Source organism: Prinia subflava, chromosome 6, assembly GCF_021018805.1.
Source record: "Prinia subflava isolate CZ2003 ecotype Zambia chromosome 6, Cam_Psub_1.2, whole genome shotgun sequence".
Taxonomy (NCBI): Eukaryota; Metazoa; Chordata; class Aves; order Passeriformes; family Cisticolidae; genus Prinia; species Prinia subflava.
This window is the reverse complement of record NC_086252.1, coordinates 35,000,858-35,019,914: the sequence shown is the minus strand read 5'-3', so window position 1 is coordinate 35,019,914 and position 19,057 is coordinate 35,000,858. Positions and strand designations below refer to the sequence as shown.

The window sequence follows — 19,057 nt, the reverse complement described above, 5'->3', positions numbered from 1 at the left end:
AGGAAATCCCAGTGAAAGATTATTTCAGCAACTACACGGAGTAAGAAGTGATAGAGGAAATTTGCATTCCCACTCAGCCAACTCCCAAATTCTCCAAGAGGAGTCTCCAGGGCTCCTCAGCCTCTGGGATAACCAAAGCCCTGCAGCACTGCAGGCCCCTCCAGGGGGACAGCAGGGTAATGGGGACAGCAGGTCCTGCCCCAGTTATCTGCTCCAGTGCCATAAGCAGCTCTCACATACGAGTCTGGATTTAGTGGCAGGGAAAAGAGGAAAAGCAGAAAATGTCTAGATAGAGATAATTTATCAAAGGGGAAAGCTCATCATTTTACCTCTGGAAGAGTGACTGAGATTCTGTGTTACCAAGTGCCCTTTGAAAGGGCTTCACGTGTTAGTCCAAGTGGTTTATGGTGCTCCAAGAAACCCTCTGCTGCAATTAGCTTCATGATATGCATATGGTCATACATTACCACACACATTCATCCCCTAAATCACTCACAGCCTTGAAATAAAAAGTCAGTCCACGCACAAGAAAACCTACTTTCGAACATAAGAATAAAAGGAACTCAATTCTGCCTACAGAGCTGCAGGTTTTTGAGTCTTGAAAGAAACCAAATTTGTTTTTATATCTGGAGAAGGAAAGATTAATGTTCCCCTCCATGTCACACCTACCAACCAGCTCAGCCATGGGGTCCAGGAGGCACTCGTCTGCCAAAGCCCACGGGCGCTTGCCATTGAAGTGGCCATGGACACCTCTGAAAAGGAAGGGGAAAATGATGAAAGTGTGTGGAACTCTGTTTGCATCAGTTCTGAGAACCATGTCTGATTTGGAGACTTCACATTCAGAGGACGGATGAGGAGGACAAGATTTGCCTAAGCTGAGGGACACTTCTCATGCCATGAAACCTCAGAGCAAAAACAATTTATTGGTTTATGACAGGATTTCAGTTGCCTGAAAATCATTTATTTTGGCCCACAAAATTCCTCTAGAAATTCCTCAGAATTAAAGAGGATAGCTTTCTCACAAGCCCCCTGGGAGTGGCTGCATGGCTTCTGGAAGACTCTGGGGACAGGAAAGCTGGGAACAGGGCATCCCAGCGTGGGATGGCACCAGCTAACCCAGGCTCACATCACTGCACAGACAGCAGAGCTCATCCCAAGACCTCCCCAGCCTGCATTCCTGCCTGAGCATTAGATGGTGCAGAGGATGATAGACTTAAAAACTGCCTTGCTCCCAGACAGGAATATTTCTTGTCAGAAACAATTTCCATCCTCCTGCGTCTCCTGTCTGAGCTCACCCTTCTAAAGCAGAGGGTACTTCATGCAGGGACAGGTGCTTCCCTGCATCAACAGAGCTGCTTGCTAATTTTTATTGCTTCTCTTCTCCCTGAAAAAGTTGTTCTAGATCTCAGCGTGCATAAAGCTTTTTGGGTTGACAAAAGCTATTTTAAAGCTTTATATTGCCAACTGCTCCTGTCTGCAGGGGATCATATGGCCACCCTAAACCCCAGTATGCTGTTACTCTGAAGTGACAGATATATAAATTCAGTTCTGGATTGAGTATTCTGAATTAATTTTTCCTTCAATTATGACAGAGAAGAAAACTTCTGAGGTAGCTAGTGTGCATATATAAATAAAAAGTTGCCTAGTTTCTTAAACATGCAGGGTGTAGAGTACAGATTTAAATGCAAATGGAGGCAGACTGAGAAAAGTAATAATGGTGCTAATCCAGGGAAACATTGCTCTGGGCTCCCATCTCACACTGGATGATTTTCATATTTGTTGAGCACCACGGGGTACTTGTGGAGTTGGAAACACCAGTCTGCATGAAGCTGAGTATAAAGCTGTTTCAAAATAAAGACAGAGCCAGTAGGAATCCGGGGAGACCAAAAGACACCCTAAAAGCTTTGATGTGAGAAAAAAGAAAAACATAAAGTAGTAAACCTTTTAAAGAAGAGCTGGCCCACAATGTTCACTCAAAATCACAGGAGGGCAGCTGGCAGACTCAGACATGAATGGAGGGTGCACGAGACACTACCCCATCCTCAAGGCCATTTAAAAGATTGGTTTTCCCTGTCCACCTCATACTTTCCCTTCTCAGGTAGAGTTTTATTCTGTCTCCCACAAAAATTACCTGGGCGTTTTACAGTCAGACCCTTTTTGATTGATTTGGGTCTAATTCAGGCCCCCTAAGGATACTCCCAAAAAAGAACTACAATCCTAAAGAAGCACATTTGTATTAACTACTTCAAGCCTCTCATCCTTGCAAAACACCATTTAATTTTGGGCTAGATTAGATCAACAGCTCAAAGAGTGCACAGGTACCACTGAACATCTCTTACAGATAAAATAACATTCTCAACCTCAACCAGTCCAGTCCCACACAGACCAGGAGGACCCTGCTCCTCAGTTTGGAAAAGCTCCTGGTACAGCAGCTGACTGCTTTCCTCCATTTTAGAATTGCTCTCTGATGAGCCCTCGACAGCAGAGAGCAGGCAGTGTGAAATAACCCTCATTTACAAGAGCATTTCATACACCACAAATAAAGGCAGTGGGTGGGAAAGGGAGAAAATGCTGTGAGGGGCAGGATTGGAGCTGAAATCCCCTCCCTTCTGTCAGCCCACAGTGCAGCTGCACTCCCTGAAGACAGGGGTATACGTTTCACAAATAGAAAGACATTTATTGGTAATTTCCTGTCCTATTCTTAACTGTAATATAGTGATCAAGGGACTTGAGGATAATACAAACTGTTAAAATAAAACCCCCAAAGATTTTCTGTGGCTCCCAACCTGAGGGAATCTGTATTTCTGACAGAGGATAGCAAACATAATAAGATGGGAAAAATAAGTCCTAACTACCTATGGGATCCTCTTTCATTAGATTTCCCTGATTTTATAGCCATTAGTGTCATCCTAATGGGAATTTACTAATGAAAGTTCTCACTATCAGCACACAGGACTATCAAAATTTCAGAATAAATTTCCATGTTATCATGAAAACAGTTGTGAGATTTTGGTCATGAGAATGTTTTATTTTGAGAGGAAAACATGGACACTTAACCATATTGAAAGAAGGGAGAGGCAGCATTTATTATTATTCTTATTATTATTATTATGGCACAGCTTACAGCTTGCCTCCCTCTTGATGGCCAATATAAATGCCAAGAGACAAAAATTATTGCCTCTAAAATGGTAGTTAAAAGCATATTCTTGGACCCCTTTTTTTTATTTTAATCACATGAAACTCTGTAGACTTTGCTGATGGCACAATACATCCTATTACACTTAGGTTGTAAAATTCTATGATTCTCTGCCTCAGAGAATTTATATCTCTGTATATTATGCCACCCCTCTCAGCTCTGGTAGGCACTGGGGGTAATAATCTTTAAGGACACAAGTGCAGTGCTCCTGGCATTCCCCTCACACATGGAGAGCCCTTTTTCCCCCCACTGCTCCCTAGGTAGCCAAAGAGATTTAAATTGAGGTATCCCAATTAATGAATACAAAACTTCACCCATCAAATCACAGAGCATCAGACAAACAGGTATTTCTCCAACTTCTCTGAGAGTTTTTCCTTGTGCAAATTAATTTTTAGTCGGTTGCCATTTTATTTTCAATTTGGCAGGAAATCACAATGCCACGTTTTATTCACTGAGGTCTGGTTGATTTAAAGCTTGCTAGGGGAGCTAGAAACACATTTTCTGAGATGATCCCAGGGTTTCAAAGGCGGTGAGAAAAGGAATTTAAATTAATTGCCATCTTCAGGAATCTTCTGCGCTCATCCAAATCTTGTTCAAGTGCAAATTTCCTTCTTGCTACTTTGCCAAAAATGATGCAAGGTATTTAATGAGCCAGTACAGACTCCTAAGTTGGACCACGGTTTCAAGCAAAGAAAAAGCCAAAAAAAAAAAAAAAAAGGAAGACATAGCAAAAGGAAAAAGAACTGTATGGACCAGAAGATTAAAGACAAAACTTAAAAACCCCAGGGCATTAAAACAGGTGTTTGCAGCTCTACCACAGAACCTGCTGAAAGGCAGAATGCTGAGAGGAGTCCTGGGAATGGCAGGAGAGCTGGGGCTGTCAAAGAGGGCTTGGCCAAGCTGCACTCCTGCCTGCAGGATTAGTTCAGCACACAGAACCAAAGACACCTTCTTGGCTTGCTCAAAATACTATTTGCTACTGCAGGCTTTACTTTATAAAGCCTTCCTCAAACTAGGAGGTTGTTAATCTATTATGTCCATGTCAGCCTCTTGCCAGACTCCCTTAATCCTTAGAAATGTGTATATATATTTATATATATGATTTATTCTAGCCTAAATTTATTAATTCTTGTTTATATTTAAATGTAATATAAATACTTTTGTATTTTATATTATATTTAATATAAAATATATTTACTGCGCCAACATACTCTTCACATAAGTGGTTCTTCCCTCCCCTACATCAATACATCCACAGAGAACAATCATTTTTGTTTCCTTTCAGTCTTAATTTTGCTCAACAACTCCAGTCCTCCAGACTTGCAGCAGGTTCCCTGCTCCCCACTCGCCCTGCCAGCCCTTCCCAAGAGCACAACTGGCTACAGCAGGCTCCCTTCTGGTTTAATTGTTCCCCTTTAATGAGTGATCCAGACGAGAGAGACACTGCCTGCTGCAGTGAGTATGCTCACACACAGTAAGGATTCCATAAAATATTTTAATTACTTCACCAGTTCTGGCAGGGCAAAAGGGAAAACAAGGCACTGCAGAGCACCTCTTGGCTCTCCTCCAACCAAAAGAGTCCCTTGAAATCTGGACTTTTAAAGGATTGGGTTATTGGCTGCTCTAGGCTAAACATGAGGGAACAGCTCCTCATCCCTTTTCGCCCCTCATTCAATAAACCTCGGCTTTAGCCAAAATCACAACTGAGAGATGAAGCCCCAAAGGCTGCTTTGAGATCCATGCTAAGGATGCCAGTGGCTTGCATTTGTCATCGTGCTAGATTAGCATAAGAAGCAGAGGAAGGAGGGACATGGATACAAAACCAGAGAAGGATGTGGGAGGCAGATGCAGGATGAGAGCTGTAACCAGCCACAGTGGAGATGGGGAAAGGAACTGAGTACTGAGAGGAAACAACAACAAAGAGGTTTTTCCATGCTTTTCCCTCCCAGCTCTTTGTCTAATGAGTTGCCATCACTACTTGGAGATAAAGCTGCAGCTTTCCCTGCCCTTGACCAGCACTGGTAATCTTCCTTTTCACTCTTGCCTTTAACTGCAAGCAGTGAAAGCCATTTCAAATAGACTCACAGCTCTTTGAGATGGGTCCCAAGACACAACAAACAGAAAATGCAATAAACCAATTTATAAGAAAGCCAGAATCTATACCATTGCTGACTTGATGGATGTACCTAATTTGCATGCCATTTCTTAGATTCTTGCTACTTATTTATCTAAGCCAGAGCCACTACATCCCACACTGCTGACACAACAGCCATTGAACAGCCTTCAGCTGGGAGCAGCCAACACCCTAGACTGGGTTTTGCTAAGCTGCCCTTGGTGACTGTAATAAAAGTACACATTTCTGTACCTTGAATCTCTTATTCCTTTGCATTCCATTCACCACCTTCTCTAAGCATCCACTGTTCTCCTCAAAATTAGCTTGATGGCTGTCTCGGTTGCTTTAGGTTCAGGATTTTATTCTGTTTCCTTGTTGATCTTAATTTGAGGGGTTTTGTTTAGTTTGGTCTTTGGTTTTGTTTTGGTTTTAATTTGTTTTTAAACTTGCTGATTTATTCTTGGTGAGGCTTTTGAGGCCAAGCTGTGTTTTTGGCCTTTCTAGTTTTGCTCCCTCTCTTGCAGTGGCTGGAAATCAATGTTCTGCAATATTTCCCCCTAGATGCAGTTCCTGAAGGCACTTTTGATCTGAAGGAACACCCTGCCTACCTTTTCTTCCACGTTTTTACAGTCACTGAGGAAAAACTCATCCCTCACTGCAGCAAAGACAAACACAAGAATAGAGGTGAGGCAGGGAAAAGATACAGTGGAGGAGCTGAAACACGTTTGCAGTCCCAGTGCATCACTCTGAGAATGTTTTCTGACTTCTGCCTTTTGAAGGAGCTCAGCTGTTTCCCTGACAGAGCGGGATAACAGCACAGAAATGGACGGGGTTGCAATTTTTGCAAACAACTGGAGGAACTGCATTGCTGTGCTGAGTGAATAACCAGAAGGAACGAGCTCTTCCCAAAGTTCCACTCATTCCCACTCATTCCCAGCCTTCTCACCTACAAAATACAGGTGAGAAATAGGAACCAATAAACCAGATTGATGAGCTCCCAGCATTCATACATTTACAAGTGGAAGAGCAGCTACAGATTTCCCACATTTGCATTGGGAAGCCTCCATCTCGACTGTTCCTGCTGAAACAAGGCTGCCCACTTAGCAGAATTCATTTTTCCTCTTCTGCCTCTCCATATTTCCTCTGCTCTCTCACCATGAAATCACATCTGTTCCACTCATATCCTGCACCCTATAAAAGAGTTCATCTCCTGCCCGGCTCACTCACTCGTCTGGATGTTATTTTCCTTTCCCACCTTCAGTTCCCTGGTTTTTATTCATCATTTTCCTTCCTCCAGCTGCTCACGCAGGTGCTGGAGATCTCAAAGCACAGACTCTTAATGGAAACAGAACATAATATTAAAAACACCTAAATAAAGAGCAAAAAAAGCTTTTTCTTTCTGCTATGTATATCAAAAAAATTGTTATTTGTTTTGATGGCAATGTCCCTTTCCTGCAATGTGTCCTTCTCTTATCCTGTCTCTTTTACATCAGGTTGATTCAGCAAAGTTTGCTGCAGTCCACACTCAGCTCCTTGCTGAGATGATACTGAGCTTCTTCCTCAGGAATGCTTCTTCCTAAATAAAATGGACTTGTCAGGCAGAGACCTGGTTTAAGAGGAGCCAAAAACCTGCCAGCACGAGCAGCAGCACTGCCTGCATTCAGTGCTGTTTCAAGGGGAACTGCTTGTTGTAAGGCCTGCAGGGTAAATCACAAGCACTTAAAAACATTAATTAGAAAATCACAGGGCCTGGAACCCCACCACATTCACCAGCAAGCAGCAGCAGCCAAATAGGTTTGTGTGCCTCGTAGGAGCTCTATTTATTTTAGTTTTAAACTGTTGTTTTTAAACACTGCTGGGTGGGGAGGGTTAAACTGCACGGGTCCTCCAGGTGAGGCAAGCAGAGCCACCACACACAGCATGGGCTGAAAGGGTCTATTTGCCTGTTTTACTGCTCCTGCCTCTAAAAGAGACATAAACAGCACTGGGGAAACACTGAACGTGCTTTACTCCTGGGCTGCAGTACTTCTAACACACTCTTCTGCTGTCCAAGCGGCTCCCAGGAAGATTCCAAAACAAAATCCTGCTCTTTGCACAGGTCGGCATCTGGCACCCGCAGGGTACTCACGTTCGAGCCCACTTGTCCAGCTCTTCATCCAAGTAGGTTTTAACTTTTTTTGGCAGGAGCCCGAGAGAATTCCCAACGAAGTACACGCAGCTCTCCTCTCCGTTCACCAGGGCCAGGTCAGCTGTGGGGGGAAACAGAGGAGAAAAATGCACGTGGGAGTGAGCACAGGAGGGTCAGAGGGGTGGGACTGAGCACAGGAGGGTGAGAGGGGTGGGAGTGAGCACAGGAGGGTCAGCACAAGCACAGGAGGGTCAGCACAAGCACAGGAGGGTCAGCACAAGCACAGGAGGGTCAGAGGGGTGGGACTGAGCACAGGAGGGTCAGAGGTTTAGGGATGAGCACAGGAGGGTCAGAGGGGTGGGACTGAACACAGCAGGGTCAGCAGTGTGCACCCCCCCAGGCACACACACCACCCCCAGAGCTCTGTCCATCCCCTGGGACATCACGGCCCCCACATGTGAACAGAGGTGTCACATCCTCACCTCTCTCCCAGAACATCACTCAGGTGACCCTGCCAAGGATCTAAGGAGGAGAGCAGGTAATTTGCAAGCAATTATTTACCCTTTCCTCCTACAATTTTTGGAGCTGATGTGATTTTGGGCACCACTGAATCCTCAGCTCTCAGGGGCTGTGTGAGAAGCAGCCACTGGCACCGATTTTATCAGGTGAGTAAACAGGGAGCATCTTCCCAATCAGACTATCCCCTTGTCTTCCAGCACCAATGTAAACCTACTCTGAGTCAGGGAGGTACTGAAATCATGCTTTTCATAAAAGTTAGGACTAGGTAAATCTGTGTCTTTCACATAAGTTGTCCCTGCACGATTAAATCTCTAGAAAAAAATGTAATTGTTGAGGAGAATATTTTAAGGCAGTCTCAAAAGCTCTTGTCAGCAAATACTGTGGGCTGCACTTCATGTCATTGTCTGAGGAGGAGGAGGAAATCTATGTTGACAAATCCTTTCAATGATTAGGAGAAAAGCAAGGCGGTAGAAATTTATAAATAATAGCTCCAGTGAGGTTCTGAACAATCTAATTACCCTGTGTCATCATCTATCAATCCAAACACAGCCTTCTTCTGTTATTTCTCATGTTAGAGATTCTTGGAGGGACAAGTGATGGTGACCTTCTAGAAGTGGTAATTTGCATTCGTCCAGACCTATACTTATAATCCCCCTGAAAGCTAACAGCACATATAATTTTGGTAAATATAATTGATGTCCCTCAGAATAAAGATCAAATGAATGGCCATGTTAAGATAGATGCTAAAAATGAACCATAGGATTGTCATTGAGTCTGTGAAAAATTTGTGAGGCCTGTAGAAAAACAGCCTGGAAATGGTTTCTTACTACCTTTTGCATTAATAGCTACCAATTTCATTGACTGCCCCAGAAACACATTTTTCAGGAGCATAGACAACTTGGGTAATTTTTTAATTAAAGTTTTAGAGGCTTTTAAAGAGCATAAGCCAGAGAGCAACCTCAGCCTAATCTGTTTTGCAGATACTATGCCTGTTTTTCATCTCCATTGTAACATGAATGAAAACAGAGAGGCATCAATATCATCCATGCCCCCAAACTGATTCTATTAACAGTTCTTTTCCTACCAAGAAACACAATAACACTGTCCCACTGGGACTAGAGAGAAGGATCCTTGCTCAGGAGTTTGGAGCTGGTCTCACTGATACTCACCAAGAAGTAAAAGAGGTGAGGAATTGCAAACAAACCAGCTTTTCTTACACCACAGTCCATTCTAAATAAAAATACTGTTCTTCACTTCTGGGGAGATAAGGCAGTGCTTTTTTGATAAAGTGTATTTTAACACATTTATACCTTTTCCTTCAGATATTCTTTTCTTCATGTGGTATCAATCCTAAATCTGGATGAACATTTTTCCTTTTGACAAAAAGTTCTTTACTTCTCCCTCTCTGACATCACAAAAAGACTCATAAGCAAAGACAGTTTGGACCATTGCTGCTTGTTTTTTTCACCATTTTTGTAATTTCTCCTGATCAGCACCTCCTCATGCTCCAACAGCTCCACTTTCACTGTTATATTCATAAAAGTAATATATTTTTTTTTCCTAAGCCTAGCACTTGTCTTTTCTCAAATTACATTTATTTCTCATGGTATTGGCCCTTTTAATTTCTGGAGGAGCTGTGGCTGATTTGAAATGTATATTGAAATATTCTAACAGGAAATAAGCACAATTGAAGAAATAAAGGCAAAGAAAAAAGAAATTATTATTGAAATGTTTTCTTAGAGCAGCCTGGATCAAAAATACATTTAAATTAAGATTAATTAAATATATTATATATTCACACACCTACTCAGATTCCTGCAAACTGGCCAAATTTAATCACGTACATTGTTTTGCATATTAATAATACCCATTCATCCACATTAAAGATGCACTTCTATGCCTTTTAAAACTAAAAGGGAAAGCAAGTGTATTGTCAGAAATATTCAGTCCAAACAAAAGGGAAAAATGTAACAGGTTTACTAACCAGAAAGGAATGACTACATCTGTTTATACTTGTCTGAGTTCTGTCCTTAGCTGAAAAGATCTCCTTAGATGAAAAATCTCCTTTTTCACACCTGCCTGTACCCCCTCCCCAGCCCTCCAAAAAGCCAGGGTTTTGTGATTAACCACCACCTTTAACCATCTCTTCTGGGAAATACAGCTCAGAGCTTTCACTCCAGGACATCTTTTTATTCCCAGGACGCCCAAATGAGCCCTGCTGCTTTATCAGTGACAAAGCACAAGCACAGCCCCCATCAGAAGGGTGATTTGGTGCCCAGCTGCAATGCAGGCGCTCCTGCCTCCTCCCTGGGGTGCACAAAGAGAGCGTTAGAGAGACTTTGTTGGCAGCTTAGAGAAGAGCAAGGGGTTCCAAATATTTCCCTAAATCTTCTGCTGTCATCTTTTCCCCATTTGCTCACCTGAGCTTCATCCCTCTCGCTTGCACACAAAACCTCAGAGATTTGCAGGGAGTTAGGCTGCTACTGGTTTCCTCTTGATTGATACAGCAAATAAACAGCCCTGGCAGTTTATAACTCGATAACTAAATTAAACTATTCTAATGACTTCCTAAATATTTTCCTGTACGTCATCTTACTGTTGTCTCCTATGGATGTTCTCATCTGCTTCTTGTGAGGTTTGGTTTCAAAGCCTCATTGTAATGTTTTATGTAAATATATAAAGGGTGTTTGATGGCTAATATCTGCAATGACATTTATCTTCGGGAACGCGTTATCTGGCATCCGCTCCTGGGCGCAGATAAATGTCATGGCAGATCTGTCTCTGTGCTATAGTCACACAATGTAAATATATATATATTTACACCCCTGCTGTTCTTCAGCAGGGAAGCTGTTCCTGATGACAGCTGAAGCACAGAAAAGGTCAGGGGGGAAAAAAAGGGGGAGGGGAAAACCCCTCAATTTAGGATCACCAGAATGATGGGGTCTCTGCTTTCCAACAGATACTACTTTGTACACGGTTTATCTTCACTAAAACATATCTACCCACAGTCTCAGGACTAAATATTATTGTAACTACAGGGGGGAAACCCCACAGCAGCAGCCTTTGGGTCTAAATAGTGTGGCAATTGAAAACCAAACAATAATGGATGTTGGAAGGGAAGAAAACAAAACTGTCACAAGGGTATCAAAACCCGTACCTACTGCTCAGCAAATTCTTTATTTTGAAGCTGGTACAACACTACACTGAGAAGTGACCTTTGGCATTCTGCAGCCAAAGATTCGGCTACTCCTGCTTGGGCTGGATTCCAGCAGCACCAGTGCCATGGGAGGTGTGTTCCAGCATCCTTCCAACTCCAGTGGAACATCTTGCACCACCACAGTGGCAGTGGAAGGAGCTTTGAGTACAGACTAGTCAAATATCCAAACAGACAGAGGGGTTTAGGAAACTCTCTTATGCAACCAGGATTAAAAAAATGAAATTACAGAGGCATGGAGGAAGCACATAGTTTAAATATTTGCAAAGTGTCCAGTCATGTCCAGTCCAGCTCTGAATAACAGAAACAGCACAACTCAAAGATTCAAATGTGGGGAAAGATAAGCCAATACAACCAGATGATAGAGAACTGAAATTTGTCATCCCTGTGTCCCAAGGGCAGGAGCAGACTGCATTCCCAACACGCATCATTGCTCAGCAGGAAGATGCTGAAGACAGAAACAATTTCAAAAGATGTCCAGGAATTCAGACTATTGACACCATTTTCCATCACATGGTCCCTTACTGGACACACTTTGGTGAATGCACCTGTAATTTCTCATTTACCATCACTACTGTTCCTTTCAGAAAAAGAAAACCTGCAGAAAATTCTGTCTGCATTTAGTGGGAAAAAAAATTGCAAGGAAGTTCTGTCATATCTTTTCCTTTAATTTTCAATAGGTAGGAAAGGAGGAGAGTGACTATGCCTGTATGTGTTCACCACATAAGGAAATCACATGCCATTCCTCCAGTGTCCAGCACCTGCACAGCTTTTTCTGTCCACGTAACTGAGATGAAAATGAACCCAGACTGGACTTGGGAAGCAGGAGGAGAGACCAGGACCTTGCTGCCTCCATAGGTGGCTGCTCCCACCAGGTTTCCCTGCATGAATTTGGCTAAACTTAGTGGCTATTGCCAAAAAAGTTGTTGCTGGGTTTTAGTTTTGGTGGTCTGGGAGTGCAAACCCAAAGCAAATGCTTCCCTCTCAGCCTGCCACCCCCTTTTTTACCCCTCCTGCCTCCACACCAAGCCCTCCCCATGCCCAGACATGCCACAGGCTCCTCAAAACAACCTGTGGAACAGGAAAGAAGGAGAAAAACGTCCAGAACAATTTTACATAGCTTCACTGAAGTCAGGTGCTATCTATTTTTAGAGGCAATTCATGAGGAAAGTGGGAAATATCTTCAAATAAAAGGCTTCATTATGAATTATTTGCTCAGATCAATTATTTGTTCTGAGGCACAGTCTTGCATTTGGCCTTGGTGAGAAAATATCTCCACCACCAGCAATAAGACATAAATGTTCATGTATATAGATACTGCCCCTTTCATTAACTAAAATAATTGTAACCAGACAGACAGCACCAAACTGAATCACACCAAGGAAACAACTGCTCTGAGCTACCCAAGTGATGCTGCTGTTCCGAGCCATTAGACAGAAAATTCTGCCTATAATCTTCAATCAGTCACCACATTGTTCAAAGCTGCTGACTGACAGCATAAGCACCACGTAAGTACTGAGTCCTCACATCTGATTCAGGATGGCAACGAGAACATGGAGCTTTTGGTGCTAGAATAAGCTGATGGATTGATTTAGCAACAGCAGGGACATTCTGTGCTCAGATACGACTACAATTGCTCAATTATCTCATAAGTGACGATGATTTCCAGGGACTTGTGATAAACACATGCAGAAGATGTGAAGCCCAGCCCTTTCCCCTCCCTCTCCCTCACAGCAATTATAACTCTCACTTTGAGGCAGGTCCTTGACTTTGGGGATACAGAAACATTCCCGAAGATGCTTTAACTCGTCCTTTTCATCTAAGTGGAAAGCGAGTTTTTTGTCCGTGGGACTGCATCCGAGCTGCAAGGCAGTTTGTTCCAAAATGCTTGCTGGGAGCACAGGAGAAGATGGATCCATTTTCAGGGCATTCAATTTCACCTGAAATTCAGAAATGCCAGTTTAGCTTCTGCAGCTTGCATAGTCACGAGTGGCTGATAAGCAGCCACTAAAGCTGCATCATTCAAACCCCAAACTTACTTGATTTAAAGCTTTTAAAAAGTGAAGTGTCTGGATAGAATGGTAAACCCGATCAAATATTTCCAAGGCAACATATTGCTGTAACCCCCAAAGGCTTTTTTCTTTCCCTTCTACAGATACAAAGCTCTTCCCTTTTTGAGCTTTATCAGCCTCTTCTGAGTTCTCCCACCAGACTGACAGCAGCTCCAAATGCTGGAGTGTCACTCACAGTCTGGAGACGTCAAAGCCAGAGGCAGCATTATTGTTTCTGCAGTCTGAGCTCCTAAGAATAGCAGGTGCACAGACACACTGAAGTTGTTCCCAGGCTGTGCAATGTTCAGCCCCTTTCAGCATTTTTTTGCCTCAAAAATTGGAAGGGGTGTTTGTGTATGGCCGTGCTCGTGTGCAAGGGCAGAGCAGGCAGGATGCAGGCGTCAGGCAAACATAGATTTCAAGATCGGGGCCTTCAATTAATATTTCCTTTCAGCTACACCAAATATCCTGCTGGTTTGGATCTGTTTCTCCTGGGAAAGGAGAGAAGCACAAGCGAAATCAGATATGACAGATCACAAATTCTAAGAGAGCGCCCAAAACTAACTGCAAATTTTACAAGCTGGTTGATCTTTATATGAAAACAGTCCTGTAGCTGTGATGCTCAGAGACACCACTGTGCTCCAGACAGCACTCACTGGCTCCTGCAATTGGCAAAGAAGGTTTGCAGCACATACTGTGTCCCTCAGGGCAAGGCGTCCCTGCTGTGTCCTGTGGCAGCAGGCAGCCAAGAGGCTCACGAGGTGCTCGGTGGCTGCCCCAGTTTAGGGAAATGTGCAGTTACACCACACAACCTTCTCCTTTTTAACATCCCCAAGAGTCTTGGTGCAAAGGAGCACTCCAGGGGATAGGCTGGAACTGGATAGATTAGCACATAACAAGGAGCACAGAGCCCCTAGAGAATATCGCTTTTTCTGTCTGTTTGAGGAAGAAAACTCTTTAAGCAAATATCTTCCACAAGCTCTCATTTCTTAAAGTCAAAATATCCTACATATAGCTATCAGCAACAAGCTGTGGATGGAACAACAGATGACTATTGAGAGGAGCTTTGTCAACACATATGGGAAGGACAACGGTTGGTATTTAAATATAAACCCCCAAACAGCACAGCCTCCTTGGTGCCAATTAACCCAAACCTGTTTATACTCTGGCCAAATGGCCAACAAGATGCTGCTTACCTGCTTTAATCTGCTATCATTTGGTTTGTGATGAGAGCATAATCTTTTTCCCCTCCAGACCTGATATCTTACACAGTAACAATTTTTCCCCTCCCACCAGCATGCAGAGTTAAAAACAAACAAACAAACACACACCAAAAAAACACTAACAGAGCTCCTTAAAACAACAGGTTTCATTTAGCTAATGTTCACCCTCCCCTGGGAGTTATTGGAGACATCCTATTTTTGTGCTGTCTCCACACAGGTTGTTCACACCTCCTCATTGTTGCCAAATTTATCATTCCCACTCATTCACCCTAATCATCCTTTAGGTGGAAGAAAAAGAAAATAAAATGGCAAAAATGCTTAGGGGAAAAAAAAAAAAAAAAAAAAGAAAAATACTTCAGCATCTTGATTTTCAGAGTGTTTTTCAAGGTTTCTAGGAGGCAGAGGGCTACACCCAGACTGGGAGCTGGGTGTGATGCTCAAGTGGCCAAACTGGGGTGGTACCCCACTCCCAAAGAGCTGCCACCCACTGAAAGCCCTGAGGAAGGTGTGACCAGGCCCCCTGTGCCCCAGGAACTGCTCCTCAGTCCCTCCACAGCTGAACAGCAAACCCGAGGCCTCTGTTCCCTGCTGGGGTGTCCATCACAGATGTGCTTTTCTGCAGGTCACAAAAGCATCCACCTCCTGCACTGCTTTGGCAGACACCAGGGAGGACAGCTTAGGGAATTTCATTTCCTCCAGATTTTGTGAGCCAACAAGAAAAGCAAGTTATGGTCACAGCCACCATGGACACCACTAATGCAGTCACCTCATTATAATCTACACATTAAGTAACTTAAATTTCACTTCTCCAAATTACAGGATTAACCAGTAAATGAGATCTTATTTCCAAGCAATACTTGAATCAGCATTTGGAAAGCAGAACTAAGCATTGTTTCCAAAGCTTGTTTATTTGATTTACAGCTCCAGCATGGATGTCCTGATCCCATTATCAAAGCATGATCAGCACATACATAATAAAGATAGAGCCCTCTATTTTTAATAATGAGTACTTAATTCAAATTATGTAAAAAAAAATTCCTTAGATGAGGAGTTGAAAACCAGGTCTCCCTGACTGTCTCCTTCTAGGTAAAATAATTGCCAGGACAGTATTTTCTGTAAAATCTCCTTCGTATTCAAATTAATGCCTGGATTTTTTTTAATTTTTTTTTACTTCCTGGTGAAATACCTCCTGGAGGTAAGGAGCCTTTTCAGCTCTCTGAATAGCAGGATGTTGAGAGTTAAGGATATTTGTTCAGTGATGCTCAGTGCCCATGGTCCCTAGGAAGGGGACCAAGGGTATTTAGTATTGCCATCACCTCTGTCCTCTTCTGAAAACAGCCTAAAGGGGGTTTGAGAGCCTCCAGCGCTCCTCTCCTGGGACCACTGAGGTAATTGCCCTGAAATTTGTGATCAGGATGATGAAGGTGCTTGAAGGATTGTTCAGTATCATAACCACAACCTTCTCCTCCAGCCCGTGGATTCCCTGCTCTACACCACACGAACACAGCACAGTTCCCTGTTATTTATCTCACCAGTCACCCTTTTTCAGTGAGGACACCCAGTTATTACAGAGGATTAATGGCCATCATATCCCAGGTCATCACTGGCCAGCCTGGCAAGCACAGATGGGTTTTGTTTCCATTTGAGGCCTGACCCAAACCTCACTGAAGTCAGGAGGTTTCTCTACTACCCACAGCAATTCCTGGATCAGGCTTTTGGTTCCCTGTCGTTGCTGCAGCTGATCAATGACTTACATTTATTGTGATTCTTATTGGTATTCGATTTTGACAGCAAATATAACATTAAATACAAAGATCTAGAAGTTAAAAAAGATTAAGTGCTCAGGGGTATCTGATTTAATACAAACATTATGAAATAAGATAAATCTACTAAAATAAAATCAATCAAAATCCAGTTGGGGAATGAAATCCCAGAGATCCAATTCTGAGACCAGCATCAGAAAGTACTTTTGTCCTTTGAGTGGGAATTAAGCTTCATATAGAGGAATCCCAGAATTGTTGGGGTTGGCTTTTCCCACTCCCCTTAACTCTGACTGGCATTATTGTATTTTTTTTTCCAGAATAGAGTCTTGTGCAACTATTTTACAATAATTCAAGAGTCATTTGTTGTTTCCTACATGTAGAGCAAACACACTTGTATAAGAACAGTGCACTTTATCTCCTTGTAACTGAAAACAATATTCAGTAATCTCTTCAAACTAAAATTCAAACCCCTCAGTGGAAAATGCATATCTCACTTTGATAAACATGGTTCTTTACTAGAATTTCTTTTTTCATACAGCTTCGAGAAGAGGGGAAAAAAAAAAAAAAAAAAAAAAAAAAAAAAAAAAAAAAAAAGAATATTTTAAGAGAAACAATTTGTTTCCACTCTAAAACAAGGCGTTCCAGTGTTTTCATATAATCCCAGAACGGTTTGGGTTGGAGGGGATTTTAAAGACCACTTTATACCAATCATGCCATGGGCAGAGACACTTTCACTAGACCACATCTTCTTCTTTCTTTCCTTGAAATTTTATTACAGTTTTGGACTTAACAGATAACATGAAGTCAGTATATTTTTACTTTTTTCCTTTTTTTGCTCCTCCACAGGACTTGCTTTTACTACACCCTGATTCAGTGTAAAAGCTCAACTATGACTGTAAGGAACCTTTCATAATCAAAAATATCACATGCAACTTAAAATAAGCAAAACTGCCACTTTTTCCATAATTTATCAGCTCCTACCAAACATTGGTCCCTACTACTTATTTCCCATTTTAAAGCTATGAAAGACAATGGACGAGAGTTAGCCAGGCACAAGTGACATGAATGTCTGGGTGATTATTTCAGTTTTGTCCTTTATGCATAATTTACTGACTAAATAAAAAAAAAAAAAAGTGAATATTAGCAAGTCATCATCTCAAACCTTCTCAGGAAGGTCCATTAGGCTTAATTACAAGAATGATAATTTGTCCTGTTTCAGATCCTCTTGTATCATTATGGATCTCCCCTGTGCCTCAATGTCTTTGGGAAAAAAAAAAGAAAAGAAAGGAACAAAAAAGGAAAAAAGAAAAAAAAAGAGATAGAGAAAAGGTCAAGTTGCTTTAACCCTCCCCTTAAACATTTCCTTTAAATATTCTGAGACGTTACTCACAGTCCTCCTACCCAGCACAGTGCTGACAGGCACACAGTGAACGCCTGCTTTAGGCAGTGTGGGTATCCTCAGGGGAGAGGGCTCAGCACTGGGAATTGCCTGTCCTGCACTCTCTGCCCTCCAGGAGCTGCTCTCGGGGTTGCTGAACCCAGCCCAGCCCACAGACCTTTGATATGTCGGGGCCGGTGTCCAAAGGCGCCCTTTGGGAGGGAAAAGTGGGGGTGTGCACACTTGGGGAAGCTGGCAGCACAGCCCAAGCTGTCAAAATACACCCACTGAAAGCACCAATAGCGCCCTAATTGGGGCTGGTTTGGAAAACAAACAAATGAGGAGCTCCAAAACTGCACCGTGTACGAGGGCTGATCCTCTCCCCGTCTCTACACCAGAGGAATCGCTCTGCTCAAATATGATTTTGCAGAAGGAAGTTTCTAAAACAGCACAGCCCAAAGCAGCACGCAGCCTAGATTACTTCAGGTTAAATATGCTTCAGTGGATTTGTTTAAATTACAGAACTGGAGAGAAAGAAAAAAAATCTAAATATTCATAAAGTCCCCAACAACAGGCACGCAGCAGCAAACCGCCACTGTATAATTAAATAAGTTATACAGCACAGTGTCACAGCTGCAGCAAGGGGATGTGACAGAGAGGAATTATAATAAACTCAGTTACTTAGAGTAATTCAGGCACTTATTGACCCTCGTGTCAAGAAGCGCTGTGGTGCTAAAAGTAATTTTACACAGAAAACTCATCTTTTCTCCTCTGCAGTGAAGCCACGTTATCCTGTGGTCAGCAGCCGTTCCTGGGAGGGGGTGATGAAACTCCTGAGCAAATACTCAGCAAATACTGCGTGGAGAAACAGCCACAGTCACGTGCCTGGCTGCCCAGACTCTGACCCCACCAGCCACACAACCTCCGAGTTAACCAAAAACCAGGTGTGTGTGTAATTATTGCTCCTGTTATTATCTTTTCCTTTGTCACCAGGGCGAAATTTAAAGTTCTGATTGAGTTAAGAAGGCACCCCTCCTTCCATGTGGGCATGGGGAAATAAACACAGTTTTGGACCAAACTCTTTCACTTTCATGGAGGAGACAATTGAGAGCAGAACAGCAAGAGGCCAGCAGTGTTTGCAACCACACGGCAGAGGGAGTGGTGGGAATTCACATGGAATGCAGATTTGCCAGGGTGGAAAACGGAAGAAGAATTAAAGGTGAAATTAGGAATGAACAGAGGTGATCTCTCTCTTTGCTCCCTACAAACATTAACTCAAACCAGCCACATGTTTGCTCAAACCCCTCCACTCAAGCTTGAGTGACACCCATTCCTACCCTCAGCTAGAACACAGGAATACAGAACAAGGAAAAAAATGTTTCCATCCAGCCTCTGTGGAGCTTCAGAGGGTTAAAAAAAAAAAAAGAGAGAGAAAAACCACAAAAATATATAACGGAACAGTGAGGAGAGAT

General features: G+C 42.8%; 1 protein-coding gene across 1 annotated transcript in view; it reads right to left on the bottom strand.

Annotated features, from left to right (window-relative positions):
• The window catches only part of KYNU (kynureninase), a 53,827-nt gene extending 40,711 nt beyond the window's left edge, over nt 1-13,116 (bottom strand). The window contains exons 1-3 of the mRNA XM_063400999.1: nt 12,921-13,116; nt 7,438-7,558; nt 670-752 (exon numbers count right to left, since the gene is read on the bottom strand). Of these exons, the coding sequence (XP_063257069.1) occupies nt 670-752; nt 7,438-7,558; nt 12,921-13,089 (373 nt within the window). The 5' untranslated portion in view covers nt 13,090-13,116. The remainder of the gene's footprint in view (nt 1-669; nt 753-7,437; nt 7,559-12,920) is intronic.
• Between the last annotated feature and the right edge of the window lie 5,941 nt (nt 13,117-19,057).